Source organism: Myotis davidii, unplaced genomic scaffold, assembly GCF_000327345.1.
Source record: "Myotis davidii unplaced genomic scaffold, ASM32734v1 scaffold3597, whole genome shotgun sequence".
NCBI lineage: Eukaryota > Metazoa > Chordata > Mammalia > Chiroptera > Vespertilionidae > Myotis > Myotis davidii.
In genome coordinates this window covers 64,217-87,345 of record NW_006288787.1, presented here as the reverse complement: position 1 = coordinate 87,345, position 23,129 = coordinate 64,217, and the positions used below count along the sequence as shown (strand labels likewise).

The 23,129-nt window shown below is 40.3% G+C and overlaps 1 protein-coding gene across 1 annotated transcript in view; it reads left to right on the top strand.

Annotated features, from left to right (window-relative positions):
- Window positions 1–23,129, top strand: part of ARHGEF9 (Cdc42 guanine nucleotide exchange factor 9) — an 84,076-nt gene that overhangs the window by 13,079 nt on the left and 47,868 nt on the right. Inside the window, exons 2-4 of the mRNA XM_006760891.2 lie at window positions 3,253–3,485; window positions 8,498–8,627; window positions 12,536–12,667. Coding sequence (XP_006760954.2) covers window positions 3,253–3,485; window positions 8,498–8,627; window positions 12,536–12,667 — 495 coding nt within the window. The remainder of the gene's footprint in view (window positions 1–3,252; window positions 3,486–8,497; window positions 8,628–12,535; window positions 12,668–23,129) is intronic.

The window sequence follows — 23,129 nt, the reverse complement described above, 5'->3', positions numbered from 1 at the left end:
TTAATCCATTTACATTTAAAGGTATTATTGATAAGTATTTGTTTGTAGCTATTTTTATTTTTTGTGCCTGTGTTCCTTCTTCCCTTTCTATTTCTTCTTTTTACAACAGTATCTTTTGCATTTCTTGCATTGCTGGCTTGGTAGTAATAAACTCCCTTAGCCTTTTTTTATTTGCAAAGTTCCTGATTTCCCCTTCAATTTTGAATGATATCCTTGTTGGATAGAGTGTTCTTGGATTCAATCCCTTGCTTTGCTTCACTTTGTATACTTCATTCCATTCCCCTCTGGCCTGATGTGTTTCTGTTGAGAAATCATTTGATAATCTAATGGGAGATCCCTGTAGGTAACTCTCTGTCTCTCTCTTTGTTGTTAATGTTTGCCATTGTAATTATGACGTGTCTTCATGTGGCTCTTTTGGGGTTCATCTTGTTTTGGAATCTCTGTGCTTATATGACTTTTTTCTTCCTCAAGTCAGGGAAGTTTTCTGTCATTATTTCTTCAGATAGGTTTTCTAATCCTTGCTTTTCTTCTTGTCCTTCTGGCATCCCTATTATATGGATGTTGCTTTTTTTCATGTTGTCCCTAAGCTCCCTTAAGCTCTCCACCTGCTTTCTATTTTTTTCCCTCCAATTGCTATTCAAATTGGGTGTGTTTTCCTGCCCTGTCTTCTAGCTCGCTGATGCGGTCCTCCCTTTCTTCTAGTCTACTGTTGAAACCTTCCATTGTGTTTTTTATTGTAACTGTATCATTTTTTATTTCCTCTTGATTCTTATGTAAGTTGTTGATTTTCTCATCTAGCCTGTTTAGGAACTGTATGACCCTTACTCTGAATTCTTTTTCTGACATTTTGCATGCCTTTGTTTCATTTAGATCCTTTTCTGGCTATTCTTCCTTTTCTTTCCTTGGGGCTTGTTTCTTTGTCTCCCTATTTTTGCTGTCTCTTTCTTGCTCTGGGCTCCCGGCGGGGGGTCCCAGGCACTAAAGCCCCTAGCAGTCCAATGGTCCTGGACCCCTAGCCCAGGAGTTGGGTCTTTCTTGAGCTTCACACTGTTATTGTCTCTCCTCTGAGTCGTACTCCCTTCTCCCATGTTTCTGATCCCTCAGTTGTCTGTTTCTTGGGGTTGGCGCATGTGGGTGCATAGTTGCTCTTGTTTGTGACTCTCTGTGAGGGCCAAGAACCCTCTGGCATCTAATTTTCTGTGCAGCCTTAGCTCCTAAGGCAGGATGGTGCCTAGGTCCCTCTGGCAGTGCACTTGCAGCATGGTACTGTGACCTGTTGCTGGGCACACCAGGACCCACCAGCAGCTCTGACCTGAGGTGGGGGCAGGGCGTGTGCCGGGTGACAGCTCTGTCTGTGCTGGGTTCAGAGCATGCACAGTTCAAAGGCTCTCTCGATGCCGGGGTCGGGGCACTCATCAGCCGAAGGCTCTGTCTGTGCTATTGGCCGAGCACCCACCTATCAACGGCTCTGTATCTGCTGGGTGTGTAGCACACACTGGCCCAAGGCTCCATCATTGCTGGGGGCTGGGTACACACCAGGCTGCCTCTCTGTCTGGGAAGGGGTCAGGCAACACTGGTCAGAGGCTCTGTCTCTGCCGGGGGCATAGCAAACACTGGGCTGCGGATCTGTCTGTGCCAGGGGTGGGGTGCACACCAGCCAAAGGCTCTGTCTGTGCTGCTGGCAGAGTTCACTTTTGACAAAGGCTCTGTCTATGCGGGGGGTGGGGTAATCACCGGGCGAGGGCTCTGTCTTGGTGGGGGTGTAGATGCACTGGGCTGTGGCTCTGTACTAGGACCAGGGATGGAGCAAGGAGTGGGGTACCCATGGTTTGCACTCACAACGTGGGACCTGAAGCATGGGATTCTGGGACACTAGGTTTGGGCTTTGGCAAGGAGGCACAGCTCAGGAGGTCTGTCTGGCGAGCACTCACTGCAGACATTGGGACCTACATTGTGGTATCACGCTGCTCACTGCTGGAGCATGGTGGTGGTTCCACATGTGTTACGGCTGGCAAGCGGCTCCCTGCACAGGTCCTGAGGAGCTATGTGAAGTTGGTCTGGGTTTTGGTGTGGCAGCACTTCTGGCCTCCGTTACTCCCCTCTACAAGATGGCATGGGTTCCCCACCAAAGCCGAACCAGTCTGGGGTGCCCGTGGTGGCAGCAGGGGCTCCCCCTCTAGGAGATCCTGATCTTCCAGTTCCTGGGACTCCTGAGATATCTATCTGTCCCTCATTCATTCACACACATACCACACATGTCTACCCATGCCCTTCTCACCCCTTTACTCACTCACACTCTCTCCCTCCTTATTTATATATTTTTCTAGTTTCTTTTCATCTGTGGGGCTTGCCAATTTAGTATTTATTTTAAATAATACTTTTTTAAGTCTGTATAATAACTCAATCTTGATTTTTTGTATCTATCAATTTGCATTGCCTATTATTTCTCTTCGGTTTTGTTTATGTATCAGATAATCTTTGTATGAGTTTTAAACAATGTATAAGAAAATTTGTAGAGGTTTATTTTAAACTTAGAAATAATTTCAAACTCACAGGAAAGTTGTAAATTAAGGAAAGTACAAAGAACATTCATATACCATTTGCCCAGATTCACCTATTGTTAACATAACATTTCACTGCTTTTACATTATAATTTGAATATGCTCTCCTTCATTCTCTTTTCTCTTTCCTCTTCCCACCTCTCTATATGTATATGTACATGTACATACTTCCACTCATATATTTTTCTTAGCCATCTGTTTAATTTGCATACATCATGACCTCTTTACCCCTAAATACTCCAAGGCATATTTCCTAAAGAATATTCTGTGGAGATAGTTTGAGCCTCTGGATGATGTGATTTCTTTGAACAGAAATTGTTATATTTTTCTAGCTTTTCTGGCTAAGATTTATCTAAAAAATTTAGTCTGCCATTGCCAGAAATTTCTAAAGTTTTATTGCTGTTGTGTATTTTCCTATTGTGAGGGCCAGTCTGTCCTCATTACCCTTTTTTATAGAATATCTTTACTATTGCTACTTATTTATTTTTCTATATGAAGTTTTACAATAAGTTTTTCTTGTTTCTAAATAATTCATTTTTTATTATTAAATTATGAATTAATTTTGGAAGATTGATATTATCATGTTAATATTCCTACATAACAACATGGTCTGTTTTTCCATTTCTCCAAAACTTCTTTTGGAATCCTCAGCAGTCTTTTACTTTCTCTTCATTTTTCCTTCTGCTCACAGCAAGATGGATTCTGGATATACTCTGAGTACTGTAACAACCATCTGGACGCCTGCATGGAGCTCTCCAAACTGATGAAGGACAGCCGCTATCAGCACTTCTTTGAGGCCTGTCGCCTCTTGCAGCAGATGATTGACATAGCTATTGATGGTTTCCTTCTCACTCCAGTCCAGAAAATCTGCAAGTATCCCTTACAGTTGGCTGAGCTCCTCAAGTATACTGCCCAGGACCATAGGTAAGGGATTAATGGAGGCAAGAGTGAAGGAGAGAGCCTCCTCTACATGTTGGTTCTTACTGAGTATGTATGTTCTTTTTCCTTGTCTGAGCTTCTGTTAGCTTCTTTGCACAATGGTATGATGACATATTCTTGCTTACGTCACAAGGTTGTTATGTGTATAAAGTAAGGGAAGGCTCATGAGAGTTGCTTATAAAGTTGTAAATCAAGTTTCCTTGCATTATAGTGTCTCTGTTACTGATTTTTAAGAGCTTGTTTATGACTAAAGATGTTAACCATTTCTCATGTGTTGCAAATGAAATACCATGTTTTTTGTTACTATTTTATTCTGGTGTTTTACTTTTTGGTTGTATCAGACTTGTGTATTAAATATGATCACGTTCTCTTTTTAAAAAGTTGTAAGTCAGTATGCACAAAAAAATCATTATGCATCATCATTATTGTACAACTTAAACCCTGCCTTCAGGGAGCCTACAGTCTGGTCCTTAGTCCTGAGTTTAGCCAAGTAATTCAACACAGATGGAATAATTGTTCAACTGTTATTTTCTATTTTGCTTAATAGATTTAAATATTTTGGTAACAGCCTGCCCAACTATACTGACCTTATATTTATTCTGCAAGGCTAACTCCTTGGTTTTCTTTATCTTTTCTCTCCTGCTCTGCCTCATTCCAACTGTACTTTCCCATTAGACCCTGAACATACTGGGGGAAAATAGACTTGAAACTTCCCCTGAAGTTTTTTTCAAACTTTTTTAGTATTTTCAAGAAAACCAACTCAAAATGGACTAAGGAGTTTATCTCTCAGAATGGAAATGGCATCTCTAACCCCCTACCAGTAAGGTATATGCTGGGAGTCATCCCCAACAATGGGGATGATCTAAAGTGAACCATCCCCCTCTCTCCCACTCTTTCAAGTGTTTTACTTCATGAACTAGAGTCCTCAGCCTGTTTCTAGACCGCCTTTAATTGGTATTAAGTCCCTGACCTTAGACCAGTTGGCCCAGCTCTCTGCTTTCTTTCTGATTGAACACTCTAAGTAGAAAGAAAGCCTTTGCCCAATTGTTTTTGCTTCTTATCTGATTTGTATTAGGCCTGCTTTCTACTTTTATTTGGCTCCATTGCCTAGGTTCCTTGGATCTGACTTGTAGACCTAGTTGCATAAGGCCATGGGTGTTGGCCAGTTGGTTTTGTTTATGTCAAACTTCTAGGTCAAACCATGCATTTATTTTCAAGTTGATGTTTTTCTAAGCAAATTATGGGTCATGTGCTTCAATAGTTTTGGAGCCCTGAACAGATTTCAGATATGAATCCAAATACAGTGACACTGGACTCTCCTTTTGTGTGAGTAACACCACCAGTAGTAATTCTGCATTCCATGCTCTGTTGACTCTGAGGGAGGCAGGTAGAGAGAAGGACCTTGCAAAGGAGGATTCTTCTCTCTCCTCCTTCAGTCTGTTTGCTAGCTTGGGAATGATGGGACTATTCATTAGATATGAAATTTGGAGGTGACTAAATCTCACTTAAAAAAATTAATACAACTCATTGTCAGAACTGAGTGCCAAGTTTTCTAAGGACACAGTTTCTTGTGAGAGCTAACATAGGACACTGAAGAACCCCCACTAAAATTAAGATATTTTTAAAATAAAAATGGAAAATATTTATGGCACTTATAATGGAAAGACCCTTAAAGGAACGTATTCTAGTCAGATTTCCTCCTTCTATAGCTGGAGAGACTAAGGCTCAGACAGTGAAATTACAAAGAGCAAGTCCTTGGAAAAACAGGGACACAAATTTTGGACTGTGGTCTGAGAACTTAGCTTTTTTTTTTTTTAACTGTAAGTTGTTTTTTTGTTTTGTTTTTAAAAAACCTCACTCGAGGATATCTTTATTGACTTGAGAAACATTAATGTGAGAGAGAAACCTCAATCAGTTGCCTCCCATACATGCCCCAACCTGGAATTGAACCTGAAACCTAGGTATGTGCCCAGACCTGGAATCAAACCCACAACCTTTTGGTGTACAGGATGGTGCTCCAACCAGCTGAGCCACCTATCCAGGACTGGGAACCTAACTTTTTATACCTTTTTAAAGAGCTCTCCAAATGATTCCATGCCCAAGAAAGTTTGTCAGCCATTGTTTTAGCCCATCTGCAAGGTGTCTTCCGGTTCTGTTAACTAGTGATATCATGAGCCTAAATGCCATTCACAGTTATACTTCATGGTGTTAAATGACCAGAAGCAGCCACTATTGTACCTAAATCTCAGTAGAGCATCCTCCAGACCAATAGTTTTAAAACCGGTATATTCAAACAGTGGTTCTCAGATGTTTTTATATCACAGTTCATTTCCTACCTAATCCTGAGTATCTGTTCCATGGAACCTAGCAGGAGGCTCTAAAAACCATACTTGGGGGTGGATGATTTCAACTAGGTAAATTATATGTTACATAATTGCTTTTAAGAGCTCAGCTAGACCATGTTCAAAGCACAGTAAAAAGCTATGTTAGTTTCTTAGGTCAAAGCAACCTCATGGCCTTTCGAGTTTAATGGGAACCAATAAGATAGGTCATCTGCCTGGGATTTGCCATTCCTGTGGTACTTCACCTTGTAACTGGAACCCCTGCCTCAAGACCTCCTTTCCCTTTGGGTCCTGGTCTCCTGTCCTTCTATCCCCTGGGATCAAGAGTTCTGAAAGAATGTCTCAGAGAGTGACAGGCTACATCAATCCCTATTTTCCTTCAGCATGCCCTATTGGGCCCAGAACTATACCCAGGTCACAGACTACCCCTTTCAGCAGGTTCAGCAAGCTGCATCAAGATAGCAGATCCTGTGATGAATGTCAGAGTAGCTTGGATTGGAAGGCAATTAGAAGTTGCTGCCAGCTTAAAAGCTTAGTGTGATAGGTGTTAAGATAGGTGGGACTGAAATGCAGGCAGTCAGGGTGGCTGCTGAGGTAGATTAGATGGATGGACAGTGATAAATGGAGAATAATACTACCTGTGCTTACAGAAGGGCGACATGTCCCCATCCTGCCACCCAACCTTCCTTGAGCTGACAAGAGGGCATTTAGCTGATGTATCTGGAGTAGTACAATCTTGCTTCAGTCAATCTCTTCATTAGGGGCCTGGGCCCAGACTCATCTGGAGTCCTCGGGACTCTGAGCAGGATTCAAACTGGACCACAGCTATTTACTTTTTTCACACACTACTAAAGCTAAAGGGGCAAGTTAGAGATGGGAATATTTCCTCTATATCCATTGTGAGAAAGGCACCCAGGTAACCATGGCAAAGGTTGACTGACAGTATTGCACAGTGGCAGGGATTAATTCATGGCTGAGTGGGGCTTGAAGTAATAAACATTTTCATGCCAGTGCTGTCCAGTATAACTTTCTGTAGTAATGTAAAAGCTCTATATCTATGCTGTCCAATATTCTAACCATTGGCCATATATGTCTACTGAATACTGAGAAATGTAGCTGATAAAACTTGGGAACAAAAAAATTATTTTACTTAAATGTAGCTAGTGGCTACCTTATTGGGCAGTATAGCTTCCCAATACTACTTTACCTTCCAGAAAGTAGCTTAAGGCCTTTTCCTGATGCTCTCAAATCAGATAGAGGAATGGCCCAAAGAACAGAGGTTCTTGTTTATGTTAACAGCTTCTACTCTACACTGTAACCACCCCTTCTAACATCACCGTATTCTGCTTCTAAATAGCAAGCGCAGATAGTAGTGCCAGAGAATAACTTTGGCAATGTTACAGAGTCCAATATATCCCCCATAGGCTGTAGGATCTATTGTAAAAGGATGAAATGCAACATGACCAAAGTAAAGATTTGCAGTTGTGTTTAATAAATCAACAGTTAAACTACAGATTGAGAGACATGCAGCTTCCAGACAGCATATTTCAAAGAGACTTAGGAAACATTAGTCAGCCATAAGCTAAATATGAGTCAACAGTAGGATCCAGAAGAAAAACTGATAATAGCTAACATTCATAAAGATTCAGGATAAAGAAGAACTTATTTTTTAACAGACTTCTTCTTGAGACAAAATAAACTGGGTAGGAGGCATAGTAAGTATTTTGTCACTGGAAGTGATTAAATACAGTAATGTTTGAAGACTGAGGTCTGGCAGTTGTACAGAAAACAAACTGGAGTAAAGGAATAAAATAGTTTACATAGATAATTAAACACTCAATAAATCCTAAGGTAATTCTCCTCATTTTGTGGGAAACTAAGGAAACTGAGTCACTGAGAGGGTGAATGAAACTTGCCAAAGGCCACACCACTAGTCAGTGACAAAACTAGGATTTGAGCCCAAGGAGTCTGGTTTCAGTCTCTGTTCTAACCACTATTCTATGTATTATCTATATATTGTTCAGGAGGATGTTACTTCACAGTGATTTGGGGCAGAGTTTCCTAGAAATAGGTGATAGAAGAAATGGTAAAGTTGTCTGGACCAAGGCATGTGCAAAGATCCCTTGGTTTTTAGCTGGTTGTATCAGGTAGGACACAAAAATAATTGTGTAGAAAAGATATGGGTCTACTTTTTATCTTATGAAAAATATTTCTACAGGGAGGTAATCTATGGCTGCCATAGTCATCAGAGACTTGGACTTTCTCCACCTTTCTCTTAACCTATCTCTAGGAGTCTGGACCTTATCCTTATGGTCCAAGATGACTGCTAGAACTTCAGCCATCAAATCTATATTCTAAGTAACATGATTAAGTAAGGGCTAAAGAATGGTATGCCAATTTCCTTAAAAGAGGTTTCTCAAAAAATTATTCTCCACACTTTTATTTACATATCATTTGACATAATTTAGTCACATAGTCACCCCTTACTGTAAAAACTGATAGGTAATGTAGTCTCCATGTGACATGGCTTCTATCTGAAAACCAGGGTTCTGTTATACTAAGTAGGAGCAAGAAAATGAATGTTAGGGTTGGCATGTAGCAAATTGGTTCTCTGGAACATTGAGTCATTCAACTTGTACTTTTGTGTCTTTGCAGTGACTACAGGTATGTGGCAGCTGCTTTGGCTGTCATGAGAAATGTGACTCAACAGATCAATGAACGCAAGCGGCGTTTGGAGAATATTGACAAGATTGCCCAGTGGCAGGCCTCTGTCCTAGACTGGGAGGTAGGATCCTTACCAACAGGGATATTGGGAATTCTGAACAGCTTAGCTAGAACTGCACATAATCATGGATGGGTGAAGAGGAATTAGATTTGAAGAGCAGCAGGAAGGATTTAGATGAGAGCCAAAGCAAAACTTCATGCTAATGAGAGGTATCGTGTACTTGAATAGCTTTCTAAGAAGGTTGGATAAATCTTTGTAACAGTGCTTCATTAAGAAAGGAAAAGTTCATCATTTTTCTTATTCCCAGGAAACAATTGGGTTGACTAGGTAACCTTTCAAATCTCATGCAAGTCCTGGAATTTCATCACCACCAGATGAATACTTGGCTGAAGAGATCTATATCCTAATTCACTCCCAAACACAGAATACAAGGTTGGTTCTCTGGTATAGGCCAGCCAACATACTTATTTTCCTCTTGTTAGGATCACCTCACCATGACATATCTATTAGGTCTACCCAAGCCTTCACACTTCAGGCCCTGACTATCATCCCTGTCAAATTGACAGACCAAATTCTGTGTTTTGTTTTGTTTTTGTCATGTGCTTATAAAAATAATACCTCACAACCCCATTCCATTGGACATAGATACAACCTCAAAATAATAATCAATACTTAGGGGAACAGCATAGAAAATGACTGTTCCAAGGACTGTAGTTTCTGGAGAATTTGAATTCCTAATTTTTCTGATGCTGATATTTGGTTTAGCTATCACTTTACCACCCTTTACACGCATTAGATCCACTTGAAAGGAAGGGAGAAGGAACATGTCCCCAACACCTTCTTTTTAATCTTTTTTTGAGATTTTTTTTACCAGGAACCCAAGTTTAGAGCTCATGTTTGGGAACATGATTGTGATTTCCTCCTCATGAAACCCTTCCCCTCACATCCTGGTTGTGTAATACTCAAGGACCTATTGCAGTTTACCATTGGGTGACTTAATCCAAAGAAGTTGGAGGATACACAAAGCCCCAACATGATGGAGGCAGCAAGAGCATCTGTTTAAAAGCTAAACTGGCTTGATTAGGCATGTTCCTGGGACCAGGAGACCAAATCTGGTGCTGGATGGATTTGTTATTTCTCTGCTCTCTTGTCAGTAGGCAGCATTGAAAATAAACTGTATGAAAATAAACCCTACATCAGACAATCAGCCTGTAATCAAAATGGTGTGCTGAGAATTGAGATGAGTGAGATGTGCTTTTGCCTAGGGGCGGGGGGAGTGGGGACAAATACATTCTAGGAAGAGGAAACAGTGTGAGCAAAATTCTGGAGGAATGGAAGAGAACAAAAGGCCTGTGGGGAAGGGGTCAGTGGAAAAGGTTTGCACTTTGGGGGCAAGGTGAGAGCTCTGAATTTTGAGAGAGCTCTTTCCTTCACATGGACTGATTTGACATGGCCACTTTCAAGCAGCCATATAAGGTGAGCCATACAGGAACCATTGTATTATTCCAAATGTCCAAATAAGGAAACAGATTGAGAGTGGTTAACATATTTCTCATAGGCACAGGTAAATTGGTAGCAGCAGTGGGTCTAGAACCCAAGCCTTCTGAGATTCTCACCTCAGAAAACTTCCAGGACACCTGGTTGTTCCATTAAGGAATCATTATTCTACTGTGGTTCAGTGATTAGAACATGGAATTTGGAGGGAGTCTGACCTGGATTCAGCCACTTTAGAACGATTACTTCTAATTTCTCTGACCTTGATTGTGGGATATTAACAGTATATTTCTTATTATGTTGTGAGTATGAATAGGAGTATGTATGTAGCACAGGATATAGGGCACACAGTAATACTCAATAGAATAACTTTCACTTATATAGAGCTTATAGTATGATATGTACTTTCCTAACAACTTCATATATGTTGATTTATATAATCTTCACAACAGTCAAATGAGGTTGGTACTGCTAGTATCCTCATTTTTAAAATGAGAAAACTGAGGCAAAAAGAGGACATGTGAATTTCCCGACATCAACTGTCAAACACCTTGATGAGCATAAGGAGTATTTTTTCAAGGTTTTATTTGTTTTTGTTTACTTGGTGGAGTTACATGTGATAAGTAGTACTTAGAATAGAATTTGTCTAGTTACTGATACGGTGGGTGGACCAGATAACACTGAGTAGTCCTAGTCCTTGTACAATCATTCTCAATTTAGTAAGTGGCGCATCTAAAAGTAATCTTGGCCATTCTTGTATGGCATTGGCCCCTTTTATAGATTTATTTCACTTCATATATATTCAAAATAGATGGTGACACATCTTCCTGGCATACCTCAGATGGGACATGGCAGACTGGTACCACTCTCACCTTTCCATTCCTTCAAAGGAAAGGCCTGTATAGTCCCTCATTCTTAGGACTTCCTCTCCCAGATCTGGGCCTCCAGAATTTCTGTGCTACTATGTGGGCTCCCAAAGAAGGAGTGTTATCTAAGTTTTAAGGTATCCCTGGGTTGGAGTCTAGAGTCACAGTAATATCTCTGAGCTGCTCCTCTTTTCCTTTCCACCCCTTAGACTGGGAAAAAATGGTATGCTTGAGAATATAATATCCAGCTACCCCTCTCTTTGGCCCAGTGCTGTTTGCCTCTGATTATTTCTGGGGTGATGTAGCAGCCATTATTTCTAACTGACTTCAAGCTTTGAGTACCAGGGCTAGGAACTTAGACATCCTCCTCAGATACCTCATTTAACAGCTGGGAAAGCTGAGACCCAGAGAGAGGAAAGTACTGACTCTCCAATAATTTTGGCCTGGATACAGCATAATGTAATGGTAAGAGTGAGCACATTCTCCGGAGCCATAGAATTGAGGTTTGGTTGTAGATCTGTAGCTAACTAGCTGGATAAACTTGGCTGATTACTTGACCTCTCTGTAACTAAGACTATAAAATGAGAGCAAGAATATCTATCTCTCAGGGCAACTGTGAGTGTTAGAAGAGAGAAAGTGTAACACAATGTCTGACCAATATAGGTGCTCAGTAAGTATTAATCCTGGGCACTGCTCTTTGTCCCCATCTGCACATAGGCCCAGGAACACACATCCTGGTGCCCATGGCTTTGATTTTGTTTGCCTTGTGTTCCATGAGTTCCAAGCACATCTCTATTAGTCTTATCCACTGAAGATATATAATAAGATCCTTGAAAAGAGGTGCCAAGTCTAACTTAGCATTTGACAGACCTACCACACACCTCTGACCTAGCAGAATTACCATTAAAAAAGGAGCCTTTAGAGACTATAGAATTGAAGAATTAGGAAGCAGGTGTCTTGGTGCTTTTTTGTGTGTCTGACTCTACATAACAAGGAGGAGGAGTTGTTTCCAACTCTCTGGATAATAAATCAAGAAAGCATGTGGTCATAGGTTTCCTATTTAATCAATATATTTTAATAACTTATTAGGGGAAGAAACACACTATTGTAAGAGGGTGAGTGGTTTCTCTTTTCCTTTATTATCATCTCCTTCTTTCTCTCCCCTGTTCCCTTTTTCTCATCCAAAAAACAGAGAGACTTATATCACCTATTCAGACTTACCCTTCAGATACAGGAAAGCATCTAAAAGACAAATGCTGGGATGAAATACTGTGGCAGAGAGAGATTCATAGAGAAAAAGAGTCCAAATTAGAGAATGAACTTCATGGCAGCTGGTACCTCTAGGGCCAGAGGGCAATTGACTATAGCAGTTCTAGATGGCCCTGGGCTCATATGGCCTCAGGGTGAATAAGAGTATTAGTCTTTCCAGATCCAGCTCATGGAGGCTTTCAAGGATTCTCAGGAGTCCCTCCCTTCATTCCTCCTTTCCCACCAGTCCTTTCTGTTCTACTCCTGCCCCAGATTATGCATAGCCCTAGGTGCCTCCAGGCAGGTGATGGGTCCATCACTCCTGCCTGGCTGCCTCTCACTGTCACATGTCCTTCCCAGGGTGAGGACATCCTAGACAGGAGCTCGGAGCTGATCTACACTGGGGAGATGGCCTGGATCTACCAGCCCTATGGCCGCAACCAACAGCGGGTCTTCTTCCTGTTTGACCACCAGATGGTCCTCTGCAAGAAGGTAATCACACCCTCTTCTTCCCTGAGGAATATGGGCACTTCAGGGGGCACCAGTCTCTCTCCTTTTATCATCCCCAAACTCTCAATAAAGTGAGCTAAAACTTATGGGTCAAAAGCAGACAGGAGATTGGCAGCAATTCCATATCGGGATCACTGGTATGGCATGAATATTGTAAGCAAAGTTGGATTTTGGGCAGTGAAACTCTGAAGATAGGATATTTTTGTCTTGGTATCGTTTTTACTATTTACCCTCCTGCCCCTGGTGCTCCTTCTCCACTATCTTCCACCCAGAGCTGATAGCCTACTGGTTTACACTAGGCATTAAAAATATTTAAATATTTCTATCCCAGTTGGTGAATAGTGGCTTCCCTGAGCAAATTCACCCTATTTCCACTCCAATGGCTCTAGCCATCTGGACCCTCACTGCCCCAAGAAACAACAAGGGTCCTCCTACCTTTCCCTGACAGGTATGTACTTTTGTGGTACAGGAATTTCCCCTGTGCCCTTACTTATTTTCTACACAAGTTGTATCACTTTCCTATAACTCTTAACTATGCTTTTCTCCACCCTCCATTCTCTGTAATCCTTTTGATGAGATGTCTTACTCTTGTCATTGACCTCTGGCTGACTCAATGTGAGTGTTGGTTTCGTGGTCTCCAATCCTTGGCAGGTAGGAGGATGGCATATGTTCTCAGACTGATGGATATACTGTTCCCCTCTTCTGAAGGTATACTGTTCCTCTCACTTTCTCTCTCAGCATAGGGAGTTCAGACCACTTTTGGCTCCAGGGAGTGGTTGGGAAAAATTTTGGACCAGGGAAAATAAAAGAGAAGGGAAAAACCGAAGAATGCTTAGAGTGACTTTCTAAATTTGTTGTCCTACCTTTGGCTCTGACTCCATCATCCAGTCCCTTTGTTCTTAACCTTATCCAGTAGTAAATGTATCTGAAGAGGAATGGTGAGTCTTGAGATACCTAGATTAAAATTGTAATTTTTTCCAGCCTGAGACATGAGCTACACATTTGTTTTTAAGCACCCTGTTCTGTGTATGCCACATGTTTCATTAAAACTTTGTCCATAACCCTAACTGGTTTGTCTCAGTAGATAGAGTGTCAGCCTGCGGACTAGGGGGGTCCCAGGTTTGATTCCAGTCAAGGGTATGTACCTTGGTTGCGGGCACATCCCCAGTGGGGGGTATGCAGGAGGCAGCTGATCGGTGTTTCTCTCTCATCGATGTTTCTAACTCTCTATCTCTCTCCCTTCCTCTCTGTAAAAAAATAAAATATATTTAACAAACAAAACTTTGTCCATATGCTTTTGACAGTGGATTGAGAGAACAAATTGAGTTTTGAGTCAAAGTGCCTCAGTGTTGGAGATAAGCTTTGAATGCCAGCTCCAGAACCAATAGCGGATTGGTTAATGGATACAATAATTATCTTGGTCTGTAGCTGACCCTGGAAAATGGAACTTTTATGACTATAGAACTTGGCCAAATACCAGGCCTCTTCTTAGCTCCCCCCCTCAATTCTTCCTAGGAGATCTATCAAATCAGGAGACGGAATTGTTGAGTATTAACTCTTAAGATGTATTGCAAAAACTTACCCATTTTGCAAATTATTATGCAAAATCTTTCCCATAGTGTACATTGGAAATTGGGATTACCTGAGCCACTAAGAACAGCTTTAAAAATGTGTAGCTTGATTTAGAGGGTGTGTGTATCCATATACACATAAATATGTATATGTTTATGAATTAAATGGCCATTATAGTAGATGTGAAGATACCAGTGACTTCTAATTATGTGATCTGTTCTTTAACTTTGCTGCCCTCATTCTTTTTTTTTTAAATATATTTTATTGATTTTTTTACAGAGAGGAAGGGAGAGAGATAGAGAGTTAGAAACATCGATGAGGGAGAAACATCGATCAGCTGCCTCCTGCACATCTCCTACTGGGGATGTGCCCACAACCCAGGTACATGCCCTTGACCGGAATCGAACCTGGGACCTTTCAGTCCACAGGCCGATGCTCTATCCACTGAGCCAAGCCGGTTTCGGCTGTCCTCATTCTTTTCTTGTCACTTTTCTTTTGAAAATTATAGATAAGATTATTTGTTCTCTTTTTTCCTGTCCTCTATGATGGCTGGCTCTGCTCTTCTTAGTCTCATTGCCCTGATATTTTAGCTATGCATGTGTATTGTTATTTTTTCTGACATAGCTATACTGGAAATTATTTTGCTGCTTTTGGGGATTTTTCCCCTTTTCTCCATGTTTGCCCTTTCACTTTTTAGTGGGAAAGGGAGGAGAACCCATTTCTCCTCTCCTCAGTCATTTATCCACTAAATTTCCTACAGCCCTGAAGTTGCCCAAACAGACTTTGTCTTGTATCTTCTGTCAATAGTGCCAGTCTGGATGTGCTCTGTTGTCTCCTGTGTCATGATTACTTGATATTTATGTTGTTTTTGTCATATTCTGGAAAGTCAGTACTATATAGAATTCAATGATGCTAGAGAAGGGACTTCTTTTGTTCAAGTAACTCTCTGCATTTGGGCCATTTCTTCTTGCACTGATTGGCCCGACTTGGAGGATGAGCCATTCAAGACAACTAGAAATGCAAACATAGCAACAGAAATGGTGATAGAGAGAAATAAGATGAGGAGTTGAAGCCAGAACAACTGGGTCCTAGACTCTACTGTCTCTTACTAATTAGTCTAACTTTGGGCAGTGCTTTAACTGTAAATAATTATTTTTCCTCAGCGTCAAAGCAGGTACATGATAAAAATTTATCTCAGGAGGTTTTGAGAAGAACCCTCTAAGTTAGTAGGAAGCAGTGAAGTTTACTCTTAAGAGCATGGATTCTAGGGCCAGACAGGAGGGAATCAATTTTTTTTCCATGAGCTGCATGACCTTGGACAAATTATCTGTGCCTATTATTATCCCCTCATTTGCAAAATGAGAATCATAATCATGTCTACATAGAAGGGAAGTAGGGAATGTCAAATGATACAAAATAATTGCAGTGAGTGGCACATAGTAAGTACATAGTAAATACTAGCCATTGTATATTTAGTGTTACTAATCATTTATTCAGCAAATTTTTATTGGGAGGCAGTATCCAGAAGGTTAAACAATCATAGATTCTAGATCCAGATAGCCTGGACTCAAGGTACAGCTCTTCCATTTAGTATTTTATTTTCTGGACAAGTTTATTAACTGCTCTATGTTTAGAGTTCCTCATAAAATGGGATTACAACAGTACCTTCCTTGTAGAATTGTTGTGAGGATTATTTAAGTTAATAAACGCAAAAGCATTTAGCTACTGAGTAATGCGTAAAGAAAATATGGTATGCGAAATGGAATATTACTAAGCCTGAAAATAGAAGAAACTCTTGCCATTTGCAACAATATGGATGAGCCTGGAGGGCATTATGCTAAATAAATAAGACAGAGAAAGACAAATACCATATGATCTAACTTATATATGCAATTTAAAGCATTTGAACTCATAAAACAGAGAGTAGAATGGTTGTTGATGGGCTGGTGAGGTGGAGGAAATAGGGAGATATTGGTCAAAGGATAAAAACTTTCAGTTATACCAGATGAATAAGTTCTCGAGAGCTAATGTACCAGCATGGTGATCATAATGATACTGCTTTGTATTCTTAAACTTTACTAAGAAAGTAGAACTTAAGTTTTCTCATCACAAAAAAATGGTGATGCATATGTTAATTAGCTTGATTGTGGTAATTACTTCACAGTGCATACCTTAAATATATACCTCAATAAAGCTGGAGAAAAAGGCAAAGCATTTAGAATAGAATTGGCACATGAATTATGCTGTGTTCACTGTTTCATTATTATTATTTTGTTATTAATAAGTATGTACTCTTGATGCTGAAATGAAATAATGAGAAAAATAAATCCAGTCCCAGTCCCTGTGCCTTCCCCAGGATCTGGAGAGAAAACCAGGGTGACTCAGGCTAGGGGGGTGATAACAAAGCTCCATCTAAAGAGGCAGAGAGGACCTTATTGACAGTCAGACTACAATTCTGAACAGTTGCATTGCCCAGATTACATTATCTCTCATTTGTACAAAATGTCCTACAGTATTTTACTAAACCTAATGAAAACTCAGTGAGTCCAAATTCAAATAGCTCCCATCTGTTTCAGTTATGCAATGTCAGGGTTGGGGATAGATTCCTTGCTAGAGCCATGGTTAGGGCCAGGATGCTTGTCTGCAGACATCTGGGGCTCTCCTGGAGAAGTAAAACTTCCTTAATATCTTCCATCTCATATTACTGAAAGGGAAAAGGAGGAAAGGTGATATACTATTGGAAACAACCTTATTTAGGCAGAGAACTTGTGGCAACCCAGACAGCATCTCTGATCACTTATCTCACCGTGTCCCAGTGAAAACACTCAGTCAACCATTAACAAATGGCATGTAAGCAGCCTGTTTCCAATAGGACCATAGGCAACCAGGGTTCAAAGAGGTTGTCTCTTTGTTATGAGCAGAAAAACCTCTGAGGCTTTGTCAACTGTCTTTCCTAGGACAACTGTTGAGTGAGACAAGACAAGGATGGTGCTGTGCTTGGCACAGGTTAAATGAGCAGACAAAACTAAAAGCTGTGAAACAGAACAAATGTAGCTCAACAATGTGGTAGCTGAGTGTCAATTGTGTAAGGGTGTATAGTCTGTGCTCACATTCACAAAAAGGAAACCACAGTGAGGAGCTAGAGGGTACAGTCAGAGAAAAGTTTTTTAGGGAGGAAGAATGTGTGAATTTGACTTTAAAAGCTGGTTGTATTAAAATAGGAAGCATCACTGGGGCAAGGAAGAGGTATTAGTGTGAGCCCACATATAAATCTGTGATTTTGATGAGTGGCAAATAATATTTGCCATCCACCACCACCACACCACTCCCACCCTGAAAGGGGTATGTGAAATTTCCAGGGATAGTGGGGTAGCTATGTAAATTTTTAAATGTTCAGCATTAACTTTGATTTATTTTCAGTCACAGTATTTAACTTACTTTGGAAGCTTAAATGAACTAAAGGGGGCATGGCGATTTTTAGGTTTATCAAAAAGAGTTCTAAAATAATATAAAACATTGGTCTGGGAACAAGAAAGCTCAGACCATATCTATGAGAACCTTGACTTCCTTGTAACCTGAATGCAGGTTCCACTGCCTGCTGCAACAAAAGCCAAATTCATGAGACAAGTGCTAATGAAAAGGCAAGTGGTTTATTCACGTGCCAGCTGCCTGAGGCAATAGGGGACTCGCATCCCAAAGCCCATTTTAACCTCTCAGTGCAGGCATGGGGTTTTATTGGGAGGGAATGAGAAAGCAAAACAAAGAAATCAGGAGGGTAGTGTTTGAAAGTTCTCTACATGTAAGTCAGCACAGTCCATTCTGATGATTATCTCGAAACAGGTCAAGTGGAGATTGGATTTTTATGGCTGAGAGACAGCAAGTCTCCCAGAGCCAGAATGTCCAGTTGCTTGAGTTAGCCTCTTTCCCCAAAGCTAGTTCCTGGAACTCTTACACATATATGCAACATATTCATGCTTTACATATTAGGCAATAATTCACCTTTCATAAAAATATTTTTAACAAAAACAATAGTAAAAATAGGAGAAAAAATGGAGTCTGGATAGGCAGACCTTCATGCCTCTCCTCTCAGGGCCACACTGGAGATACAACTAAATGGGAGAACATTCACCTGGAATTACCAATTGAGGTCCACCTGAGGAGGAAACTTATATCTACGAAAGACAGAAAACAGCTGGAGACTGGTAAGAAGGTCAAGGTCACGAGAGGAGCTGACCCAGTTTCCAGGGTTGGCAGGCTAGCAGTACGAGTGAGGAGGGAGCTCCTGGCTATGGGAGGGTCTGTCCCCTCATTAGATAGAGGCCCAAACCTCAGGCTGAGCTCCACAGTCTGGAGCACCAAAGCTTAGATCCACTGCCTATGTATCATCCAGCTGTGAAAGGCCACAGGGCTGCTGGCCACAGCAGAATCTGGAGCCAGTAGACCAGTAGACCAGAGACAGCCAGAGAGAAAGCTAAAGTTTCAGGTTTTTTTTTTGGGGTGTGTGTGTGTGTGTGTGTGTGTGTGTGTGTGTGTGTGTGTGTGTGTTTAAACCAGAGCACAGTATTATTTAAAGTTACGAATGCTTTGATGCAGTGACTCAGACTGGAGGTGCCTAAGGAGAGGCTGGGGTGAGGAGCATTATGGGAAGATGTGGAAAAGCAGCAGCCAGGAGTCCTTCATTTGGTTGTAAGCCCCCAAACCCAAATGACCATTTTTCCTGAGAGGAGCTGGCCACTCCCAGTAGCCTCAGGGCAGAAAAGGGGGGAAAAACCCACCATAGCTGATACAGCCTGTCCCATCATCAGGAGCCCTGCCTGAAACACCCTGAATTTTGACCTTTTCAGAGGAAACAAAAGCAGAGGCAAAACCCAAACAGTCTCAGGGAACTTCAGTAACTAGATTGGGGGAGGAGCCATCTGCCCCACTCTCCTGGGAAACAGACTCCTACTTTCGCTGCATGGGAGAACTGATAAAACTCCATATTTCCTTCCAACCCACTTTTCTCTGTTCAAGGATCTCTGTCCAGCTGAGGGCAGAGTAATATTTTGGGCTGCTCATGGAGGAGTAGCTCTGGGACAGGGAAACACACCAGCCATATTCCCTGAAAGCTAATCAGCACCTCCCCCACCTAAAACCCTTTCAGAAACAGATATGTGAGTGATTAAGTTTGACAGCTGCCTAGCAGTCAAAGGTGATCAGAGGTAGAGCCTGGGGAACCAGGGGAAGTTTGATGACCCAGTCCTGGCCCCACCTGCTTGCAGCCAAGTCCTATGGAGAGAGACACAAATGGTGGATTGCTTGGAGCTTCAAGCAGGTTGCTGAAAGCCAAAGGAGGACACTTCCTGACAGTGGTTAGCACCTAAATACCTCACAGGAAGCCCACAATTGGCAGGCAGAACAGTCAGCCATAGTCATCAGAAGAATAAGATTCAAAGGACTCTCCCATGGGGCACTAAACTCTGCTGAAATGACCACCACTTCACTTTTTTTTTCTTTTCTATTTTTTCCTCCCTTTTTTTATTTTACTTATTAAAATTTTTTCTCTTTATTTTCTTTCCCATTTTTAAATTTTCTTTATCTGTTTTATTGATTTGTTATTATTCTAGTCTCTGTTGTTTAAAGCAAATATATATAAATTTTCTCTTCCCTTTTTATACTCAATTTTTTACTTTTTTTCACTACTAAATTTGTTGTCTTTTCGTCATCTCTTTTCTTTTTCCCTGCTTTCTCATTTATTTTCCTTTTATTACTTTAGGTCTATCTGCTTTCTCTTATATTTTCCTTTTCAGATTTTTTCCTTTATTTTCTTTAATTTTCTTTTTTCCTCCTTCATTATGAACCATTTTCTTCCCCTATTCCCCTAATTATTTATTCTTATATTCTTTATTTTAGCTCTGCATCCACATATTCTCCCTCCCCCTTTTTTTTATTTGTGCTTTTATGTGTTTGTTGGTTTGTTTTGTTTTCTCCTCATATATTTTTTCTTTTTTCTTCTATCATTCTTGCTCTCTTTTCTCTTTCTTAATTCTCTCTTCTCTGATAGTTGTTTTGTTGTGGCTGTATGAATCTTGTGTATGTTTTTGTTTTGTTTCTTTTACTATATGTTTTCTTGTGTTGTACTTTGTTCTGTTTGATCTGCACCTCCACAATAGCTCACACGACATGGATGAGGGTGAGTCACGTAGTCAGCCAGTCTGAGAGGAGAATCCATATACATACAGGGCAATAAAATTCAGGACCCAACTACACAGAGGAACCCAAATCGCTGAGACAAGGGCTTTCCTAAAGCACGCTACTCAGGAGATCTAAGAAATAGCATCACTAAGTCCCACAAAACACCTACTACATAAGACCACGTCAGAAAAAATGGAAGGTATAGCAAAGAAACAACCCCCAAATGAAATAAAAAGAGGAATCCCCAGAAAGGGAACTAAATGAAATGGAGACAAGTAATTTGTCAGATAAAGAATTCAAAGTAATAGTAATAAATTGGCTCAAACAATTCAGTGAGAACTACAAGCAACTTAAAGAGAATTAAAAAGGACTTAATAAGAGCTATACCAATATGAAAAGAGAACTTGAAATAATAAATAAGAATCAATTGGAAATGAGTAGTGACATAGCTAAAATAAAGAAACACCCTGGAAGAGTTCAACAATAGATTAGAAGAAGCTGAGTAACGAATTAGCGAATTGGAAGACCAGGTAGAAAAAAAAACACCCATTCAGACCAGCAAATGAAGACAAAAATTAAAAAGCAGGAGAGCCTAAGGGAGCTTTGAGACATGAAATGTAACAACATTTGCATTATAGGGGTACCAGAAAGAGAAGAATCTGATAAAGGAATACAGAACCTGTTTGAAGAAATGATGGCAGAAAATTTCACTAACATGGTGAAGGAAAAAGTCACTCAATCTCAGGAAATATAGAAAGTCCCAATAAAGATGAACCCCAAAAGACCCACACCTGGGCATATAATAATTAAAATAACAAACATTAAAGACAAAGATTCTTAAAGGCTGAAAGAGAGAGACAGAAAGTTACCTACAATGGAGCTCCAGTTAAACTGTCTGCTGATTTCTCAATAGAAACACTTCAGGCTAGAAGGGAATGGCATGAAGTATACAAAGGAATGAAACTCAGGGGACTAAACTGAAAACTACTTTATCTAGCAAGGCTATCATTCAAAATTGCAGGTAAAATAAAGAGCATCGCAGACAAAAAAAGGCTAAAGGAGTTTATTATCAAAGAAGAACTTCAAAAAAGGCTAAAGGGACTTTAATAAGAAGAAGAAATAGAGAGAAAGAGAAGAACACAGGCATAACAAATAAAAATGGCAATAAATAAGTACCTATCAATAACAACCTAAAGTATAAATGGCTTAAATGCTCCAATCAAAAGACATAAATTAGCTGAATGAATAAGAAAATCATCCATCTTCAGCTTTAGCTGTAAATGGCTTAAATGCTCCAATCAAAAGACATAAATTAGCTGAATGAATAAGAAAACATCATCCATATATATGCTGTCTACAAGAGACCCACCTCAGAAGAAAGGATGCACACAGGATAAAATTTAAGGGATGGAAAAAAATTTCCAGGAAATGAAAATGAAAAGAAAGCTGGGGTAGCAATACTCATATCTGACAAAATAGATTTCAAAGTGAAGGCCATAACAATAGATAATGAAAGCCACTTTATAATACTAAAAGGATCAAAACAATAAGAGGATACAACTCTGGTAAAAATAGAAACACCCAATACAAGAGCATTTATATATATGAAAAAAAACTTCTGGGAATTTAAAGAGAGATTTGGATACCAATGCAATCATAGTAGGGGACTTTACCAACTCACTGACATCACTGGATAGATCTTCTAGACAAAAAATCAAGAAGGAAATGATTTAAATGACACACTAGATCAGATATAATTAATTGATATTTTCACAACATTTCTCCCCAAAACTAAACTATACATTCTTCTCAATTGTGCATGAGACATTTTCAGATTAGACCACATGTTAGGACACAAAGTTTCTACAAGATCAAAAATGTTGAAATCATATCAAGCATCTTCTTGTGCCACAATGGCATGAAATTAGAAATCAACTACAATAAAAGTAATCAAAAACATTCAAACACATGGAGGATAAGTAGCATGCTATTAAACAGTGTAAGGGTTACCAAAGAGCTCAAGGAAAAAATAAAAACCATCCTGGGAACAAATGAAAATGATCACACAACAACCCAGAGTAAGTAGAAGGAAGGAAATAATATAGATCAGAGTGTCAATAAATGACATAGAGACTAAAAAATAATACAAAAGATCAATAAAACCAAGAGTTAGTTCTTTGTAAAGACAAACAAGACTGATGACCCTTTAGCCAGACTCCTCAAGAAACAAAGAAAGAGGACCCAAATAAACAAAATCAGAAACAAAAGAGGTGAAGTTACAAATGACTCGACAGAAATACAAAGGATCATAAAAAGATACTATGGGGAAAAAAACCAAGATGGCGGCATAGGTAAACACAGGAGATTGCTGCTTAGCACAACCACTTCAAGAATGCAACTAAAAGACAGAACGGACATCATTCAGAGCCACAGGAAGGCTGGCTGAGTGAAAATTCTACAACTAGAAGGAAAGAGAAAAGCATACCCAGACTCAGAGGAGGTGCGGTGTGGAAGTAAAGTACAGAGGTATGGAGGCACACTCAGAGACGGCTGGCAGCTGAGGACACGGTTGTCTTTTTCAATCAGTAGGGAGTCTCAAGCTCTGAGCTCCAGTTCTGGGTGAGTCTCTGGGGACACAGACTCATACGGGAGAAACTGGACTGTCTGGCATCGGTTGGAACTCGAGCGCAGCTTTCTC